The following is a 20,007-nucleotide window of genomic DNA, read 5'->3' as shown; positions in this document are numbered from 1 at the left end:
CATCATCCATCATCCATCATCCATCCATCCATCATCCATCCATCATCCATCCATCCATCCATCATCCATCCATCCATCCGTCATCCATCATCCATCATCCATCCATCATCCATCCATCCATCATCCATCCATCATCCATCCATCATCCATCATCCATCCATCATCCATCCATCCATCATCCATCATCCATCCATCATCCATCCATCATCCATCATCCATCCATCCATCATCCATCATCCATCCGTCATCCATCATCCATCATCCATCCATCATCCATCCATCCATCATCCATCCATCATCCATCCATCATCCATCATCCATCCATCATCCATCCATCCATCATCCATCATCCATCCATCCATCCATCATCCATCCATCATCCATCCATCATCCATCCATCATCCATCCATCATCCATCATCCATCCATCATCCATCATCCATCATCCATCCATCCATCCATCATCCATCCATCATCCATCCATCCATCCATCATCCATCCATCCATCATCCATCCATCATCCATCCATCATCCATCATCCATCCATCATCCATCCATCATCCATCATCCATCATCCATCCATCCATCATCCATCCATCATCCATCCATCCATCCATCATCCATCCATCCATCATCCATCATCCATCCATCATCCATCCATCATCCATCATCCATCCATCATCCATCATCCATCCATCATCCATCCATCATCCATCCATCATCCATCATCCATCCATCCATCCATCATCCATCATCCATCATCCATCATCCATCCATCATCCATCATTCATCCATCATCCATCCCACTGTCCACCCATCCATGACCCTGTCCATCTCTCTGTCCTAGCACCCATCCATCCATCCCAGTGTCCATCCCTCCCTTCATCCATCCCAGTGTCCATTTGTCCATTCCAATGTCCATTTGTCCATCTCAGTGTCCATGTGTCCATCCCAGTGTCCATCCCAGTGTCCATTCCAATGTCCATTGGTCCATCCCAGTGTCCATTTGTCCATCCCAGTGTCCATCCGTCCCTCCCCCAGGACTGTCCCCTCCCCGCGCTGATCCCGGTGTGTTCCCTCTCCCCGTCCCCATTCCCATTCCAGCTGGGATCCCCGGGATGGGCTCCTTTGGGATCTGCGCCCTACAGGACCCCAAATGGGGACAGCGGGACCAGGGGGGACACCAGGGGACCCCAAATCCCTCTGGGGGAAGGATTTGGGGTCACTGTGGGGGGACCGGCTTTATCCCACGGGATTCCCATGGGGAATGGGGTGGGGGCTCCTTTCCCACATTCCCAGGGCCACCCCAAAACCCCCCGCGGGGCCAGGGGACAATGCCACCCTCCGCTGTCCCCTGTCACCTCCGGGGGACGGCGGGGACCCCCCCGCCATTGCCCAGGTGGCCCGGTAGGGGGCGCCCCGTGAGCCTGGTGACGTCAGGGCCACGCCCACGCGGTGACGTCAATGTCACACCCCGCTGTGACGTCAGAGCCCGGCGGCGGTCGCGTTGGGTGAGGGCAGGGGACGCGCAGGGGCGACCCCAAAATGGGCACAGAAACCCCAAATTTGGCACAGAAACCCCAAAAACTGTGAGGTGCCATCCCAAAAATGGGAAAATTTACCCCAAAATGGGCACAGAAACCCCCAAATGAACACAGAAACCCCAAAATGGGCATGGAAACCCCAAAGACTGTGAGGTGCCAGCCCAAAAATGGGAGAATTCACCCCAAAATGGGCACAGAAACCCCAAAGTAGGCACAGAAACCCCAAAATGGGCACAGAAACCCCAAACACTGTGAGGTACCAGGCCAAAAATGGGAGAATTCACCCCAAAATGGGCTCAGAAACCCCAAAGTAGGCACAAAAAACCCCAAAGACTGTGAGGTGCCAGCCCAAAAATGGGAGAATTTACAACAAAATGGGCACAGAAACCCGAAAATGGGCACAGAAACCCCAAAGTGAGCACAGAAACCCCAAACCCTGGGAGCTGCCAGCCCAATAATGGGAGAATTCACCCCAAATTTGGCACAGAAACCCCAAAGTGAACACAGAAATCCCAAGCACTGTAAATTGCCAGCCCAAAAATGTGAGAATTCACCCCAAAATGGGCACAGAAACCCCAAACTGAGCAAATTCACCCCAATCTCGGCGCTGAAACCCCAAAAAATAGGCACTGACACCCCAAAAAGAAACACTGAAACCCCCCAAACTGGGAACAGACACCCCAAAACTGGGAGAAGTCACCCCAGAAATGGACACTGATATCCCAAAATGGGAGCAGTCAGCCCAAAAATGGGAGAATTCACCCCAAAACTGGGCAGTGACACCCCAAAAATGGGAAAATTTGCCGCAAAAATGTATCCAGTCAACCCAGTCTGGCCAAATTCACCCCAAAACTGGGTGAACTCATCCCAAACTGGGCACTGACACCAGAAAACTGGGAAAATTCCCCCTAAACTGGGAAAATTCATCCCAAAATTGGATCCAGTCACCCCAAACTGGGTCCAGGCACCCCAAAACTGGGAAAATTCACCCCAAACCTGGATCTAGTCACCAAAAAACTGGGCAAATTCACCCCAAAAATTGATCCAGTCACCCCAAACTGGGTCAGGTCACCCCAAAACTGGGAAAATTTATCCCAAACTGGGAAAATTCACCCCACAAATGGGAAAATGCATCCAAAAATGGGAAAATTCACCCCAAAAATGGGAACATTTATTCAAAAATGGGAAAATTCACCCCAAACTGGGAACATTCATCCAAAAATGGGAAAATTCCCCTTAAAAATGGGAAAATTCATCCAAAAAATGGGAAAATTCATCCAAACTGGGAAAATTCACCCAAAAAATGGGAACATTCATCCAAAAATGGTTAAATGCAGTCCAAAAATGGGAAAATTCACCCCAAAAATGGGAACATTCATCCCAAAAAGGGGAAAATTCACCTCAAAACGGGAAAATTCACCCCAAAAATGGGAACATTCATTCAAAAATGGGAAAATTCACCCCAAAAATGGGAAAATTCATCCAAAAATGGCAAAATTCACCCCAAACTGGGTGAATCCTCCCCAGGCGGGGGTATTTGGGATTCAGGGTCCCCTGGGAACACCCAGGCTGATCCCACCGGATCCGTCCCCTCCCGGGAAATCCCGTCCCTGTCACCCCCTGTCCCCATCCCCCCGCTTTGCGCAATTCCCGTTTCCTTCCCCATTCCCGCGGATATTGGGGAACGTCCGGCCTGAGTCACCCCCCGGCTGTCACCAACACCCCCCGAGGCTCCCCTGGATCCAGAAGGAGCTGAATCCATGGGAAATTCCATCTGGGAAGGTAAAAAATCCGAGAGTTCCAGCCCGGAATTGTGGTTTTGGGGTTTTTTTTTTTCCCAACAGGAACCGTTCCGGGATTATGGGGTTGATTAAAAGCTTCATCCCAACGATCCCGGAATTCCCGTGGGATCGGTGTGGCCGCCGGAATGTTCCCTTGGGAGAGCCCATTCCAGGGATTCCCAACCTTCTTGAGGAGCGGGAAGCCGAAGGAAAAAAGAGAGGAGCAGGATGAGGTCAGCACCCCAAAAATTCCAAGGAATTTGGGTTTGCCACACGGATTCCTCGTCCCTGGAAGTGTCCGAGGTCAGGTTGGACGGGGCTTGGGGCCACCTGGGAATGGGATTGATGGGATTTGAGGAATCCTGGGATTCCAGGAGAAGGCGGAGGAACCCTCCCAGGGGTGGGGTTGGGATGGGGGAGTTGGATCCCACTGGGATTCCGGGGTTTCCCTGGGATTTTGGGGTCTGAGGGTGGGAGAAGTGAATTGGGGTAGAGGGGGCTTGGGGTGGAACTGTGGGGACTGGGATATAGGGATGGGATATAGGGACACAGGGACACAGGGACACAGGGACACAGGGATTCAGGGATACAGGGATTCAGAGATTCAGGGATTCAGGGATTCAGGGACACAGGGACACAGGGACACAGGGATACAGGGATTCAGGGATTCAGGGATACAGGGATACAGGGGTTCAGGGATGCAGGGGTTCAGGGATACAGGGATACAGGGATTCAGGGGTTCAGGGATTCAGGGATTCAGGGATTCAGGGATAGAGGGATTCAGGGATGGGATTCAGGGATGGGATACAGGGATATAGAGGGATACAGGGATATAGGGGCACAGGGATATAGGGACACGGGGATACAGGGGCGCAGGAATACAGGGATTCAGGGATATAGGGATTCGGGGATACAGGGACACAGGGATATAGGAGCACAGGGATATAGGGATACAGGGATACAGGGATACAGGGATTCAGGGATAGAGGGATTCAGGGATAGAGGGATACAGGGACACAGGGATACAGGGATTCAGGGATATAGGGATTCAAGGGTACAGGGATTCAGGGATATAGGGGTATAGGGATGGGATTCAGGGATACAGGGACACAGGGATATAGGGGCACAGGGATATAGGGATACAGGGATATAGGGATATAGGGATTCAGGGATACAAGGATACAGGGATATAGGGATGGAGCTGGGTTCAAAGGGACTGGGACCAGGTCAGGAATAGGGACAGGGACAAATCTGTGGGACACAGGGTCAGGGACAGGGATAGGGACAAGGATGGGGACAGGGATGGGGACAGGATCGGGGGCAGAGCCAGGGACCAGTCCAGTGACAGGATCAGGACTGGGGACAGGGACAAGGATGGGGACAAGATCAGAGACAGTACTGGGGACAGGGAGGGTCAAGATCAGGGACAGAGCCAGGGACAGGGACAGACAGCCAGGGACAGGGATGGGGACAGGGACAGGGATGGGGACAGAGAGTCAGGGACCAGGATGGGGACAGGAGAGGGGACAGGGACAGAATCAGGGACAGAGTCAGGGGACAGGTTCAGTGACAGGATCGAGGACAGGGACAGAGTCACGGACCGGGATGGGGACAGGGTCACACAGGGACAGGGATAAGAGCAGGGACAAGGACAGTATCAGGGACAGAGTCAGGGACAGGGACAGGTTCAGCGACAGGATCAAGGACAGAGGGACAAGGATGGGGACAGGGACAGGGACACACAGGGAGCTGTCCAGTGACAGGATCGGGACTGGGGACTGGGACAAGATCGGGGACAGGATCAGGGACAGGGAGGGTCAGGATCAGGGACAAGTTCGGTGGTGGGGACAGAGAGAGTCAGGGACCAGGATGGGGACAGGATCAGGGACAGGGGTGGGGACACGGGTGGGGACAGGGATAGAGTCAGGGACAAGGATAGGGACAGGGACAGGTTCAGTGACAGGATGAAGGACAGAGTCAGGGACAAGGATGGGGACAGGAGTGGGAACACAGAGGGACAGACACAAGGACAGGGACCAGTGACAGGGTGAGGATCACACACAGAGTCAGGGACAAGGATGGGGACAGGGACACCCAGGGACAATCAGGGCTGGCCGCAGGATCCACTCGCTTCACCCCTGCGCGTCCCCAGGTCGGGCTGGCTGTCCCCTGGGGGCGTGGGGACACGCGTGACGCCGGGCGGGTGGCACCAGCGGGGTTCCTGTTCCCCCGCTGGCACGGGGCAGGAAGCGGAGGCACCACCGTCCTTGTCCCCGACGTGTCCCCAAGGCCATGCCCGACAGCCCCGACCTGTACGAGACCCTGGAGATCCGGTACCCGCCCCCCCGGGCCCCCGGGGACCCCCGGCCGGCCCTGCCGCCGCCACCGGCGCGGTCCCCGCGGTGTCCCGGGTGTCGCCGGGCGCTGGGCACGGCCGCGCTGCTGCTGCTGGCGGTGGCGCTGGCGGCGCTGGGCACCCTCTGTGAGTGGCGACAGCGGCGACAGCGGCGGGGACAGGGATGGGGAAGGGGTGGAAGAGGGGCTGGAAGGGTCAGGGAGGGGGAGAGGGGTTGGGAAAAGGGATTGGGGGGAGGATTGGGGGTTTGGGAGGGGTTGGGAAAAGGGATGGGAGTGGGGCTGGGGGGTTTGGGAGGGGTTGGAGAGGGGTTGGGAGAGGGATTGTGGTTTGGGGAGGAGGCTGGGAGTGGGGTTGTGGTTTGGGAGAATAACTGGGAGTGGGGCTGGGGGCTTGGGAGGGGTTGGGAGTGGGATTGGGATTTGGGGAGGGGTTGGGAAAAGGGATGGGAGTGGAGCTGGGGGCTTGGGAGAATGACTGGAAGAGGGGCTGGGAGTGGGACTGGGGGCTTGGGAGGGGTTGGGAAAGGGGATGGGAGTGGGGCTGGAGTGGGGCTGGGGGCTTGGGTGGAGTTGGAGAGGGGTTGGGAGTGGGATTGAGGTTTGGGAGAATAACTGGGAGTGGGGCTGGGGGCTTGGGAGGGGTTAGGAAAGGGCTGGAAGCGGGATTGGCGTTTGGGAAAGGGGCTGGGAAGGGGCTGGGAGAGGGATTGGGGTTTGGGAAAGGGGATGGGAGTGGGATTGGGGTTTGGGGAAGGGGCTGGGAGAGGGATTGGGGTTAAGGGAGGGATTGGAGACGGCCTGGGAGAGGACAGGGACTGGGAGAATGCCTGGAAGAGGGGCTAGGAGTGGGCGGGGGGTGGGAAAGAGGCTGGGAAAGGATTGAGAGAGGGGCTGGGAAGGGGAATGGGATTGGGAAAGGGCAGGGAGCTGGGAGAGGAACTGGGGAGAGGGTGGGAATAAGACTGGGCGTGGGCAGGAGAGGGGCTGGGGGCTTGGGAGGGAGCTGGGAAAGGGCGGGGGAGGGGCTGGGAAAGGAGCTGGGAGCGGGGAGGGGGTTGGGGAGAGAGACGGGAAGTGGGGAGGGGGCTGGGAATGGTCTGGGAGCGGGGAGCGGGATGGGGAGGGGGCTGGGAATGGAGCGGGCAGGGGGCTCCGGGAACGGGCGGGGAGTGGTCGGGGGTCCCCGGGCAGGGGGCAGGGACCTCGGACAGGGTCAGGAGGGGACAGGGACACAGGCAGGGTCAGGAAGGGACAGTGACATGAGCAGGGTCAGGAGGGGACAGTGACACGGGCAGAGTGAGGAGGGGACAGTGACCCCCGGACAGGGTCAGGAGGGAACAGGGTGAGGAGAGGACAGTGACATGGACAGGGTGAGGAGGGGACAGTGACACTGGCAGGGTGAGGAGGGGACAGTGACTCGGACAGGGTGAGGAGGGGACAGGGACACGGGCAGGGTCAGGAGGGGACAGTGACACGGACAGGATGAGGAGGGGACAGTGACTCGGACAGGGTGAGGAGGTGACAGTGACATGGGCAGTGTCGGGGGTCCTGTCACGGCCCTGTCCCCTCCCCAAGACGTGCAGGGCCGGGGGGAGCTGCGGGCGGCGCGGGCGGAGCTGGCAGCGGCCACCGACCCCCTGGGACCCGACAGTGACGGTGAGGGACCCCCGGCACCGGCCCTGTCCCCAACCTGTCACCGGTCCCTGTCCCCAGACCCTGCCTGCAGCCCCCGTTCTGCACCCGCTGGCCCCGGGCACAGCTCCTGTCCCCAAATCCTCTCCTGTCCCCAAATCCTGTCCTGTCCCCAAATCCTGGCCTGTCCTGTCCCAAATCCTGTCCTGTCCCCAAATCCTGTCCTGTCCCCAGCTCCTGTCCTGTCCCCAAATCCTGTCCTGTCCCCAAATCCTGTCCTGTTCCCAAATCCTGGCATGTCCCCAGCTCCTGGCCTGTCCCCAAATCCTGTGCACAGCCCCTGCCCACAGTCCCTGTCCCCAAATTGTCCCCAGCCCACAGTCCCTGTCCCTACGCTGTCCCCATATCCTGTTCCTGTCCTTACCTGCTGTCCCTTGTCCCTGTCCCCAAACCCTGTTCCCATCCCCTGTCCCCAATCCCTGTTCCTTGTCCCTGTCCCCAACCCTTGTCCGTGTCCCCGTGTCCCCACAGGTGACAGCCCCTCAGCGGCGCAGCGGCGGCAGGACCGGCTCGGTGGGTGACACGGGGAGGTGACACGGGGAGGTGACAAGGGTGGTGACAGGGGTGTGACAAGGGGGGATGTGACAAGGGGGTGTGGCAGGGGTGCGGCAGGGGGGTGTGACATGGTGCCGGGCTCAGGGAGGTGACCAAGGCGGTGACATGGGGTGTGACAGGGGTGTGGCCGGGTGCTGGGCTCAGGGAGATGACAAAGGCAGTGACAGGGGTGTCCCGTGTCCCCACGCAGGCCGGTGGCTGCAGGGGCTGGCGCTGGGCTGGCGCTACCACCGGGGTAAGATTTACCTGTTCTCGGGCCAGCGGCAGCCCTGGGCCGCGGCCGAGGCCGCCTGCGCGGTGACACACGCGCACCTGGCCTCTGTCACCAGCGCCGAGGAGCAGGTGAGGCTGGGGACAGCCACGGCCACTCCTGTCCTGTCCTGTCCCCTCCCTCCTGAGCAGCGACTGCCTGAGCACCTTTATGGGCCTGGCCCCAAATCCTGTCCCCAAATCCTGTCCTGCCCCCAAATCCTGTCCTGTCCCCAAATCCTGTCCCCAACTCCTGTGCACAGCCCCTGACCCCAAATCCTGACCCCAAATCCTGCCCCCAAATCCTGTCCTGTCCCCAAATCCTGTCCCCAACTCCTGTGCACAGCCCCTGACCCCAAATCCTGACCCCAAATCCTGTCCCCAAATCCTGTCCTGTCCCCAAATCCTGACCCCAAATCCTGACCCCAAATCTTGTGCACAGCCCCTGACCCCAAATCCTGACCCCAAATCCTGTCCTGTCCCCAAATCCTGACCCCAAATCCTGTGCACAGCCCCCATCCCCAGATCCTCTCCTGCCCCCAAATCCTGTCCCCAAATCCCATGAATGGCCCCTGTCCCCAAATCCTGTCCTGTCCCTAAATCTTGTCCTCAAATCCTGTCCCCAAATCCTGCTCACAGCCCCTGTCCCCAACCCCGGCCTGTGCCCCTTTACCTGGCCGTGATTGTCCCCAACCTTTGTCCCCCGCCCCCTCCTACCTGCACCCTCCCTCCCCGTGTCCCCTCACCTGTCCCCGTGTCCCCAGGTCCCCTCTCACCTGTCCCCATGTCCCTTCACCTGTCCCCGTGTCCCCATATCCCCTCACCTGTCCCCATGTCCCCTCCCTTGTCCCCATGTCCCCTCACCTGTCCCCATGTCCCCAGGTCCCCTCTCACCTGTCCCCATGTCCCCTCACCTGTCCCTGTGTCCCTATGTCCCCTCACCTGTCCCCATGTCACCATGTCCCCGTGTCCCCATGTCCCCATGTCCCCTCCCCTGTCCCCATGTCCCCTCTCACCTGTCCCCTCACCTGTCCCCGTGTCCCCAGGTCCCCTCTCACCTGTCCCCATGTCCCCTCACCTGTCCCCGTGTCCCCATGTCCCCATGTCCCCTCCCCTGTCCCCATGTCCCCTCTCACCTGTCCCCTCACCTGTCCCCATGTCCCCATGTCCCCCTGTCCCCTCACCTGTCCCCATATCCCCTCCCCTGTCCCCATGTCCCCTCACCTGTCTCCGTGTCCCCTCCCCTGTCCCCATGTCCTCTCACCTGTCCCCAAGTCCCCTCTCACCTGTCCCCAAGTCCCCTCACCTGTCCCCGTGTCCCCTCCCCTGTCCCCAGGCCTACCTGGCCCGCGAGGCCCGTGGTGGCACCTACTGGATCGGGCTGGCGGCCACGGGCCCGGGGGGCTCCTGGCGCTGGGCGGACGGGACCCCCTATTCCCCGGAGCACAGGTGAGCGGGGTGGGGACAGCGGGGGACACTTGGGGACAGCGCTGTCCCCGAGCGCTGAGCGCTGTCCCCAACGCGGTTCCGGGCAGTTTCTGGGCTCCGGGCCAGCCGGACAGCACCGACCACGGCCGCTGGGGAGGGGAGAGCTGCGCCCAGATCCACCCGGTGGGCGCGGGGCTCTGGAACGACCACAACTGCAACTTCAGCTTCCCCTGGGTGTGCCAGAGGGAGCTCAGCGCCCCCTGATGTCACCTGATGTCACCGCGGGGTGCCCTGATGTCCCCTCGGGGTGCCCTGATGACCCCTCGGTGTCCCCTGATGACCCCTCAGTGTCCCCTGATGTCCCCTCGGTGTTCCCTCGGGATCCCCTGATGTCACCTCCGTGTCCCCTGATGACCCCTCGGTGTCCCCTGATGTCCCCTCGGGGTTCCCTCGGGATCCCCTGATGTCCCCGCGGGGTGCCCTGATGACCCCTCGGTGTCCCCTGATGTCCTCTCGGTGTTCCCTCGGGATCCCCTGATGTCCCCTCGGGGCCCCCTCGGTGTCCCCTCGGGGTCCCCAGAGAGCTCTCCCCAGGGAGGGGGTTGGGAAACTCTGGAAATAGTGAGGTGATCCCACTGATCCCGAAGGATTCCTGGATCCAGGGGGCTCAGATCGTCCCAAAGCAGTGGGATGATCCCTTCCATCCTGTGGGATGATCCCTTCCATCCTGTGGGATAATCCCTTCCATCCTGTGGGATAATCCCTCTTATCCTGTGGGATGATTCCCCTGATATCCAGGAAATTTAATCCCCCAAAAATCAGTGGGATGATCAATTTTATCCTATTTTTTATTTATATGCCACACATATCCAGGAGGTTCAGTTCCCCAAAAATCAGTGGGATGGTCCCTCCCATCCCGTGGGATGATCCCTCTTATCCAAAGGGTTCATCTCCCCCTGTCCAAGGGTCTGACCCCGCCCAATCCAATGGAATGATCCCCATTATCCAGAGGAATCACCCCCCCCTATTTAGGGATCTTGTCCAGTGGGATCATCCCCTAAAACCAGTTGTGTGACCCCAATAATCCTGTGGGATGATCGCCCTATCCAGGGGGTTCAACCCCACATCCACAGGGATCATTCCCCAAAACCAATGGGATCTCATCCCCATATCCAATGGGATTATTCCCCAAAATCAGAGGGATCTCATCCCCAGTACCAGAGGGATCAATCCCCCAAAACCAATGGGATCATCCCCCAAAACCAGAGAGATCAATCCCCCAATCCAGAGGGATCATCCCCCATATCCAGAGGGATCATTCCCCAAAACCAATGGGATCTCATCCCCCATATCCAGAGGGATCAATCCCCCAATCCAGAGGGATCATCCCCCAAAACCAGTGGGATCAATCCCACAATCCAGAGGGATCGTCCCCCTTTTTTTAGGGATCTCATCCCCCATATCCAGTGGGATCATCCCAATCCAAGCTGTCCCCAACCCCAATCCAGGTCCCCCGTCCCGGTGTCACCCTCCCCACCCCCACCCCAAATCCCTCCCTGATTAAAGTGTCCCATCCCCCCCCCCGGGGCCATTTTGGGGTCCCCACCCCCCCCAGGGACATTTGGGGACATCCCCCTCGAATTAATCACGGCTGAGCAGAGAATAAATTGCTTTAAAGAACAAAAAAGGCCAAAAAATGCAACCCAAAAACCCCCAGAATAAATCCAAATAATCCCAAAATAATCCTCAAATAATCCCCCCCAAAAAACCCCAAAACAATCCCAAATAAATCCAAAATAACCGAAAATAAACACCCAAAAAAAAAAATATATAAAATACCCAGAAAACCTGAATAAGATCAAAATAACCCCAAACAAACCCCAAAATACCCCCCAAAATACAGAAAAAAACCAAAAAAATCCAAAAGCAATCCACTCAAAAAAAACAAACCCGAAAAAAACCCAAATAAGAGTCAATATGACCCCCCAAAAACAACTCAACCCCCCAAAAAACCCCAAAGACCCCAAAAAAATCCCAACCCCTCCAAAAAACCAAAAAAAAACCACCCCAAAAATACAAAAAAAAAACCTAAAAAATCCACAACCCCCCCCAGAAAAACCCCAAACCCCAAAAAAATACTCAAAACGAACTGAAATAACCTCAAAATACCTCAAAAAACCCCAAAAAAACCCCCAAAAAATCCAAACTACGCACAAAAACCCTCCAAAAATCCAAAATACCACCAAAAAGCCAAAATCCCCAAAACAAACCCAAATAATAAATAAATAATAATAATAAATAATAAATAAATATAATAATAAATAATAAATAAATAATAATAAATAATAAATAATCAAATAATCAAAAAACCCCCACCCCCCCAACAAAAAAAAAAAAAAGTAAGCCCCAAAAAAAGGGGATTTAAAGGATTTTCTCGCTTTGGAAGTTTCCGGCGGTGAAAAAAAGAATAAAAAGGGGGAAACGAGGAGAAAAAATAGAATTAAAAAGGGGAAATATGGGGAAAATGAAGAATAAAAAGGGGGAAAGGGGAGAAAAAATAGAATTAAAAAGGGGAAATATAGGGAAAATGAATTAAAAGGAGGAAAAAAGGGGGGGAAAGGGAATAAAAATGGGGGAGAGGAGGAAAAGGAGAATTGAAAAGGATGGGGAAAGAGGGGTGAAAAAAGGGTAGGAAATGGAAATAAAAGTGGAAAAAAAGGGGGTAAAAAAAAGGGGGGAAAAAGGGAATTTACAAAGAGGAAAGAAAAGGAGGAAAATGTGGGAAAAAATAAAGCAAAGGGCCGGACAAAATGAGATTTATATTCAAAACAAACGCGGTATCAGCCAATGGGAGCGCGTGGTAGGCGGGGCCAGAGAGTAGCGGCAGCTGATTGGTCAGAATAATGATTGGCGGGACCTTCAGCCAATAAAAGCAAGGGAAGGGTGGAGGCAGAGATTATGCGGAAGTACTCGATGAGTGAGCAAAAAAGATGGGCGGGGCCAGATGATTGACGGGAGATGCAGCCAATTGAAGGCGGGAATGGGTTAAGGGGGTGGGTCATTGAATGGGGCGTGGCTTAAAGCGCGGGAAGGAGCGGGGGGAGCAGCGGGGAGAGGTTGAGGAGGGATTTTGGGGGCATGGCCTGAGCAGGGTGGGGACATGGCTGGGGGAAGGGACAAGGAGAGGGTGGCTGCTGAGAACCCCCAGGAAGTGCAGGTGAAGGGCGGATCTCCCGGCTGGAGGGGCCGTGTCACCCCCATAAGGAGCAACCCCTGGTCTGGGGGTGTCGCTGTCACCTCCTGGGGTTGTGGTTCTGCCCATATCCCGCTCTGGTGTCCGTATCCCATCCCAGTGTCCAGATCCCCTCCATGGTGTCCATATCCCACCCCAGTGTCCATATCCCATCCTGGTGTCCATATCCCATCCATGGTGTCCATATCCCATCCACGGTGTCCATATCCCATCCCAGTGTCCAGATCCCCTCCATGGTGTCCATATCCCATCCACGGTGTCCATATCCCATCCACGGTGTCCATATCCCATACATGGTGTCTGTATCCCATCCCAGTGTCCATATCCCATCCTGGTGTCCATATACCATCCATGGTGTCCAGATCCCATCCCAGTGTCCAGATCCCCTCCATGGTGTCCATATCCCACTCTGGTGTCCATATCCCATCCCAGTGTTCATATCCCATCCCAGTGTCCATATCCCCTCCATGGTGTCCATATCCCATCCCAGTTTCCATATCCCATCCATGGTGTCCATAGCCCATCCATGGTGTCCATATCCCATCCATGGTGTCCATATCCCATCTCAGTGTCCATATCCCATCCCGGTGTCCATATCCCATCCCTGGTGTCCATATCCCATCCACGGTGTCCATATCCCATCCCGGTGTCCATATCCCATCCCTGGTGTCCATATCCCATCCACAGTGTCCATATCCCACTCTGGTGTCCATATCCCATCCATGGTGTCCATATCCCATCCATGGTGTCCATATCCCATCCCCGGTGTCCATATCCCATCCCGGTACCCAAATCCCATCCCCCGTTTCCATGGCAATAGGATGCTCCCTGCAGGCCCTGCCCCCATTGCCATGGCACTGTGACCCTTCTGATAAGCCCCGCCTCCATTGCCATGGCAATGGGATTATCCCTTTAAGCCACGCCACCGTTGCCATGGGACCAAAATGCTCCCTGAAGCCCCGCCCCTGTTGCCATGGCAGCAGCGATGCTCTCATTAAGCCCCGCCCATGTTGCCATGGCACCATGATGCTCCGATTAGGCCCCGCCCCATTGCCATGACACCATGACACTCCCATGAGGCCCCGCCCCCTTTGTCATGGCAATACCGATGCTCTCATTAAGCCCCGCCCCATTGCCATGGCAGCAGTGATGCTCTCACTAAGCCCCGCCCCCATTGCCATGGTACCGCCACGCTCTCATGAAGCACCGCCCCTGTTGCCACGGCAGCAGCGATGCTCTCATTAAGCCCCGCCCCTGTTGCCATGGCAGCAGCGATGCTCCCATTAGGCCCCGCCCCGTTGCCATGGCACCTCGACGCTCCTATGAAGTCCTGCCCCCCGTTGCTATGGCACCGAGACGCTCTCATGAGGCCCCGCCCCATTGCCATGGCACCGAGACGCTCTCATGAGGCCCCGCCCCGTTACCATGGCAGCAGCGACGCTCCAATTAAGCCCCGCCCCCGTTGCCATGGCAGCAGTGAAGCTCCCATTAAGCCCCGCCCCATTGCCATGGCAGCAGTGATGCTCTCACTAAGCCCCGCCCCCGTTGCCATGGCACTGCGACGCTCCCATGAATCCCCACCCCCATTGCCATGGCACCGAGACGCTCCCATTAAGCCCCGCCCCCGTTGCCATGGTAGCAACGACGCTCCCATTAAGCCCCGCCCCCGTTACCATGGCAGCAGCGACGCTCCCATTAAGCCCCGCCCCCGTTACCATGGCAGCAGCGACGCTGTGGCCGGGCCCTGATGGCGGCCGAGGGGCCGGGCCCGAGCCCGGACACGTCGCTGGTGTCCCTGTACCGCTGGCTGGACACGGTGCCGCTGTCGCGGCCGCGCAGGAACATCGCCCGCGACTTCAGCGACGGGGGTTGGCCTCAGGGGGGACACGGCGGGGTGGCCGGGACGGGCTGTCCCCGCCGGTGCCACCCCCAGCGTGTCCCCGCTGTCCCCGCAGTGCTGGCGGCCGAGGTGGTGAAGTTCTTCTTCCCCTCCCTGGTGGAGCTGCACAGTTTTGTGCCCACGAGCTCCACGGCGCAGAAAGTCGCCAACTGGGGCCACCTCAACAGGTAGGGGGACCCGAGTGACCTCCCGGGGTGTCCCCAGAGTGTCCCCACCAGGCCTGGGGGCGGTGTCCCCCCTCGTTTGTCACACCCCGTGTGCCCACAGAGCCACCCCGGAGTGCTGCGGGTGGGGATTGGTGTCCCCCCCGTGTCCCCCCGGGTCCTTCTGTCACCTCCCCGGGCTGTTCCATCCATCCCAAATTTTAGGAAAGTGCTGAGTAAGCTGAATTTGCGCGTCCCGGAGGAGATGATCCAGCAGCTGGTGCGGAGCCGGCCGGGAATGGCCGAGCAGCTCCTGCAGCTCCTGCGGGAGAAAATCCAGGAGAGGCAGAGGCAGAGGAAGGAAGGGGCCGGGCAGGTGAGGAAATCCCGGGAATGGGGAATTCCCAGGGAATGGAAGTGTCCCAGGAAATGTTGGACATTGGGGTTTACAGCAACGCGGGATTAGGGAATCCCTGGATGGGATTTAAGGGCGCTCCCAACACAAACCATTCCAGGATTCTGCTCTGGAGCCAGGCTGGGAGAGCTGGGAATGTTCCCCTGGAGAAGGGCAAAATGCAGGGAATGCTGAGAGTCCCTGCAGGGGCTCCAGGAGAGCTGGAGAGGGACTGGGGCCAAGGGCTGCAGGGACAGGAGCCAGGGAATGGCTTCCCAAGGGAAAGGGGAGATTGGGCTGGGATCTTGGCAAGGAATTCCTGCCTGGGATTCTGCAATTCCCAGATTTCCTGTGGATCCCTCGATCCCTGGGAATGCCCAAGGCTGGGTTGGACATTGGGATTGGATCCACCTGGGATCATGGAATTTGTCCCTGCCGTGGAATGGGTTGGGATTCCCGGTCCCTTTCCCACCCAACTCATTCCAAGATTCTGGAGCCAGGCTGGGAGAGCTGGGAATGTTCATGTGGAGAAGGGAAAATTCCCGGGAATCTTTCGAGCCCCTTGTATGGCATAACGGGGCTCCAAGAGAACTGGAGAGGGAAAAAGGGAAAGAAATGGGGAAAAAAGAGGGGGGAAAGGCCAAAAAAAAAAAAAAAAGGAGGAAAAAAGGAGAAAAAAAAAGGGAAAAAACGGGGGGGAAAGGGAATGGTTGGATTTTAGGGATAGAGACCAAGAAAAGTGGACAAGAGTTGGAGGGACAGGAGCCAGGGAATGGCTTCCCAAGGGAAAGGGGAGATTGGGCTGGGATCTTGGCAAGGAATTCCTGCCTGGGATTCTGCAATTCCCAGATTTGCTGGGGCTGTCCCTGGATCCCCGGGAGTGCCCAAGGATCCACCTGGGGCTGGTGGCAGGAGGGTGTCCCAGGTATTCCAGGTGTTCCAGGGCTTTTCCTGCCTTTCCCCCTTTTCCTGCCTCTCCTCGCAGCCCCCAGCGGAGCCGGCAGCGCGGGAGGAGGGCGGATACCTGGACACAGGTAAGGATAGGGGAGGGAAAAGGGATCCCCAAAATCCCCCACTGGGATTTTTGGGGTCTCTGGGAGGGGACAGCTGTGTCCGGGCAGGTGCCCCCACCCATCCCTGTGGGATTTTCCAGGCCATCCCAAGGTCCAGAGCGATTCGGGAAGGGGCTGCAGCCAGGAGGGCGCTGCCAGGTGAGGGCTGGGAAGGGGCCGGGACCCTCTTGGGGTCGGGGGGGTCTTTTTTGGGGTCATTGAGGAGGTTTGGGGGGTCTTGGTGGCGGTTTGGGGGTCACTGCAGTGATCAGGGGGTCACTGGGGGGGTCTGGGGCACTTGTGGGGTTTGGGGGGGGTTCATTGAGGGGGTTTTGGGGGGGTCATTGAGGGGTTCGGGGGCTCTTCATGAGGGTCTGGGGTCCTTGTGTGCGTCAGGGGCTCCCTGTGGGGTTTGGGGAGTCCTCATGAGGGTCTGGGGGTCCTTATGTGGGGTTTGGGGGTCCTTGTATGGGTCAGGGGCTCCCTGTGGGGTTTGGGGGGGTCCCTGAGGGGTTTGGGGGGGTCCTTGTGTGGGATTTGGGGTCCTTGTGTGGGGTTTGGGGTCCTTGTGTTGGGTTTGAGGTCCTTGTGTGGGGTCAGGGGCTCCCTGTGGGGTTTGGGGGGGTCCCTGTGTGGGGTTTGGGGGTCCCTATGAGGGTGTGGGGGTCAGGGAGTCACTGAAAGGGTTTTGGGGGTCCCCATGGGGGTCTGAGGGTCATTGTGTGGGGTTTGGGGGGGTCACTGAGTAAGGTCTGGGGGTCCTTGTGTGGGGTTTGGGGTCCTTGTGTGGGTCAGGGGCTCCCTGTGGGGTTTGGGGGTCCCTATGGGGGTGGGGAGGGGTCAGGGAGTCACTGAGGGGAGTTTGGGGGTCCCCATGGGGGTCTGAGGGTCCCTGTGTGGGGTTTGGGGTCCTTGTGTGGGGTTTGGGGGGGTCACTGGGGGGTTTGGGGGTCACTGAGGAAGGTCTGGGGGTTTGGGGGTCCTTGTGTGGGTCAGGGGGTCCCTGTGTGGTTTTGGGGTCCCTGGGAGGTGCCTGGGGGGTCACTTTGAGCTTTGGGGGGGTCACTGCGGTGTCCCCGGCTGTCCCCGCGGAGGTCGGGACATTCCCATGGGATCGGGGGCCGGGATTTGGGGGGGGCCGCAGGAGGGGTCAGTGCCTGTCCCCAGGGCGCTGTCCCCGTGCCAGGGCGGTGACATTCCCGGCCGGGGCTGGCCCTGGGGACATGCGACAGCAGCTGGCCGAGCGCGAGCAGGCGCTGCATCTGGCGCGGGACACGATCCAGGTGAGCCCATCCCAAATCCCGGTGCCGGGAGCGATCCTGGATGCGCGGGGACATCCCAGGGGGGACACACGCGACACTGTCCTGTCCCCCCGCCCTTCTTCCCGGCTTTTCCCGGCTTCTCCCGGCTTCTCCCAGCTTTCCTCGGTTCCTCCTTCCCTAAAATTATCCCTGTCCTCCTTCCAGGCTTTTCCCTGTTCCCCCTTTCCCGGCTTTTCCCTGTCCCTCTATCCCGGCTTTTCTCCGTTCCTCCTTCCCTAAAATTATCCCTGTCCTCTTTCCCGGCTTTTTTCTGTTTCCCCTACCCGACTTTTCCCGGATTTTCCCTTTTCCCCTTTCCCGGCTTTTCCCTGTCCCTCAGTCCCGGCTTTTCCCTTTCTCCCCTTCCCGACTTTTTCCCGGCTTTTCCTTGTCCTCCCTCCCGGCTTTTCCCTGTTCCCCCTACCCTGCTTTTCCCGGTTTTTCCCTTTCCCCCTTTCCTGGCTTTTCCCTTTCCCCCTTTCCCGGCTTTTCCCGGCTTTCCCGTTCTCCCCTTCTCGACTTTTCCCGGCTTTTTCCCGTCCTCCTATCCCGACTTTTCTCGGTTCCTCCTTCTCTAAAATTATCCCTGTCCTCCTTCCCGGCTTTTCCCTGTTCTCCCTATCCCGGCTTTTCCCGGTTTTTCCCTTTCCCCCTTTCCTGGCTTTTCCTTGTCCTTATTCCCGGCTTTTCCCTTTCCCCCCCTCCCCGGATTTTCCCGGCTTTTCCCCGTCCCCCTATCCCGACTTTTTTCGGTTCCTCCTTCCCTAAAATTATCCCTGTCCTCCTTCCCGGCTTTTCCCTGATCCCCCAACCCTGCTTTTCCCGGTGTTTCTCTTTCCCCTTTTCCCGGCTTTTCTCTTCCCCCCTCCCCTGCTTTTCCCGGCTTTTCTTGGCTTTTCCCTGTCCCCCTATCCCGGCTTTTCCCGGTGTTTCCCTTTCCCCCTTTCCTGGCTTTTCCCGGATTTTCCCTGTCCCTCATTCCCGGCTTTCCTTTTCTCCCTTTCTCGACTTTTCCCGGCTTTTCCCTTTCCCCCTTTCCCGACTTTTCCTGGATTTTCTCTGTCCCCCTATCCCGGCTTTTCTCAGTTCCTCCTTCCCTAAAATTATCCCTGTCCTCCTTCCCGGCTTTTTCCCTTTCTCCCCTTCCCGACATTTCCCGGCTTTTCCTTGTCCTCCTTCCCGGCTTTTCCCTGTCCCCCCATCCGGCTTTTCCCGGTTTTTCCCACTTCCCCCTTCCCGAAATTTTTCCCTGCCCCCCTTTCCCTGCTTTTCCCCGTCTTTCCAATTTTTCCCTGAAATCCCGGATTTTCCCACCGCAGGTATAAATTCTGGCAAGCGCTTGGATTCTGTGGGATGGGAACAGCGGGATATCTGGAATTCCCTTTTTTTTTTGGGGAAAAGGGGCTTCGATCGGAACCCCAAATCCTCACCCGCCTCAGTTTCCCCCAATCTGTGAGGAAAAAAAAAGCCAAAATTCCCTTTCCTCACATTCCCTGAGGCGGGAATTGGTTTGAGGATTTGAGGATTTGGGGGATTTGGGATTCGGGGATTTGGGATTTGGGGATTTGGGATTTGAGCCCCCAAATCCCTCGGGAATGGCAGATCCTGCAGGCCAAGGTGGGGCGGCTGGAGCAGCTCCTGCTCCTCAAAAATCTCCGCATCGACGACCTGAGCCGGCGGCTGCAGCAGCTGCAGGGCCACCGCCGCTGACAGGCGACAGCGACAGCAGCGACACCGCGGTGGCACCGGGGGACAGCCCCGGGGACAGCCTGGGGACAGCTCGGGGACAGCCCGGGGGCTCCCAGTGGCTCCCAGGGCGTCCCAGTTCGCCCAGTGCCCGGCGCGGCTCCGGCGCTGGGAATTAAAGTGTTGGATCCTGGCTGGCAGTGAGGGGACACGGCGGGGACAGAGGGGACAATGGGGACACGGTGGGGACACGGCGGGGACAGAGGGGACAACAGGGACAGAGGGAACACGGCGGGGGCACGGTGGAGACACTGGGGACAATGCGGACAGAGGGGACACGGTGGGGACACGGTGGTGACACTGTGGGGACAGCGGGGAGGGGACAGCAGTGGGGACAGAGGGGACACGGCGGGGACAATGGGGAGGACCGTGTGGGAGACACAGTGGGGACACTGGGGACACGATGGGGACAGTGGGGAGGGGACAGCAGAGGGGACAGCGGTGGGGACACAGTGGGGACAAAAGGGGGATGGCACTATGGGGACATCACTGGGCACAGCAGGGTGAGGACATGAGGGTAGAGGTGGCAGTGTGGGGACACGATGGGGACACTGTGGGGGACATCGGCGCGAGGACATCAGGGCAGGGACACTGTGGGGACACCAGAGAGGG

General features: G+C 58.0%; 2 protein-coding genes across 3 annotated transcripts; both read left to right on the top strand.

Annotated features, from left to right (window-relative positions):
- Window positions 1–3,390: 3,390 nt before the first annotated feature.
- Window positions 3,391–9,871, top strand: LOC131578691 (C-type lectin domain family 4 member F-like). 2 transcript variants are annotated; one of them, XM_058837729.1, is made up of 7 exons: window positions 3,391–3,557; window positions 5,477–5,806; window positions 7,258–7,338; window positions 7,846–7,887; window positions 8,120–8,271; window positions 9,515–9,627; window positions 9,714–9,871. In XM_058837729.1, exons 2-7 carry the CDS (start codon window positions 5,617–5,619, stop codon window positions 9,868–9,870), a joined length of 735 nt encoding a protein of 244 aa, XP_058693712.1. In that variant the 5' UTR covers window positions 3,391–3,557; window positions 5,477–5,616; the 3' UTR covers window position 9,871. The 2 variants fall into 2 exon arrangements, with proteins under 2 accessions (XP_058693712.1, XP_058693713.1); XM_058837730.1 differs by lacking the exon at window positions 3,391–3,557 and having other exon boundaries at window positions 5,418–5,806.
- Window positions 9,872–14,606: 4,735 nt separating this feature from the next.
- SPEF1 (sperm flagellar 1) lies at window positions 14,607–19,475 on the top strand. Its single transcript, XM_058837732.1, has 7 exons — window positions 14,607–14,727; window positions 14,815–14,926; window positions 15,128–15,278; window positions 16,282–16,330; window positions 16,450–16,507; window positions 17,535–17,631; window positions 19,252–19,475. Exons 1-7 carry the CDS (start codon window positions 14,607–14,609, stop codon window positions 19,357–19,359), a joined length of 696 nt encoding a protein of 231 aa, XP_058693715.1. The 3' UTR covers window positions 19,360–19,475.
- Window positions 19,476–20,007: the final 532 nt, after the last annotated feature.

This window comes from Poecile atricapillus, chromosome 4, assembly GCF_030490865.1.
Source record: "Poecile atricapillus isolate bPoeAtr1 chromosome 4, bPoeAtr1.hap1, whole genome shotgun sequence".
NCBI lineage: Eukaryota > Metazoa > Chordata > Aves > Passeriformes > Paridae > Poecile > Poecile atricapillus.
This window is presented reverse-complemented; position numbering and strand designations above follow the sequence as displayed.

Coding starts and splice junctions, on each gene's coding strand:
- LOC131578691 (XM_058837729.1), top strand. CDS start 5,617: ATGCCCGACAGCCCCGACCTGTACGAGACCCTGGAGATCCGGTACCCG. Junction 5,807..7,257: donor GGCGGCGCTGGGCACCCTCT/GTGAGTGGCGAC, acceptor CCCCTCCCCAAG/ACGTGCAGGGCCGGGGGGAG. Junction 7,339..7,845: donor CCTGGGACCCGACAGTGACG/GTGAGGGACCCC, acceptor GTGTCCCCACAG/GTGACAGCCCCTCAGCGGCG.
- SPEF1 (XM_058837732.1), top strand. CDS start 14,607: ATGGCGGCCGAGGGGCCGGGCCCGAGCCCGGACACGTCGCTGGTGTCC. Junction 15,279..16,281: donor GGAAGGAAGGGGCCGGGCAG/GTGAGGAAATCC, acceptor CTCTCCTCGCAG/CCCCCAGCGGAGCCGGCAGC. Junction 16,508..17,534: donor AGCCAGGAGGGCGCTGCCAG/GTGAGGGCTGGG, acceptor TCCCCGTGCCAG/GGCGGTGACATTCCCGGCCG.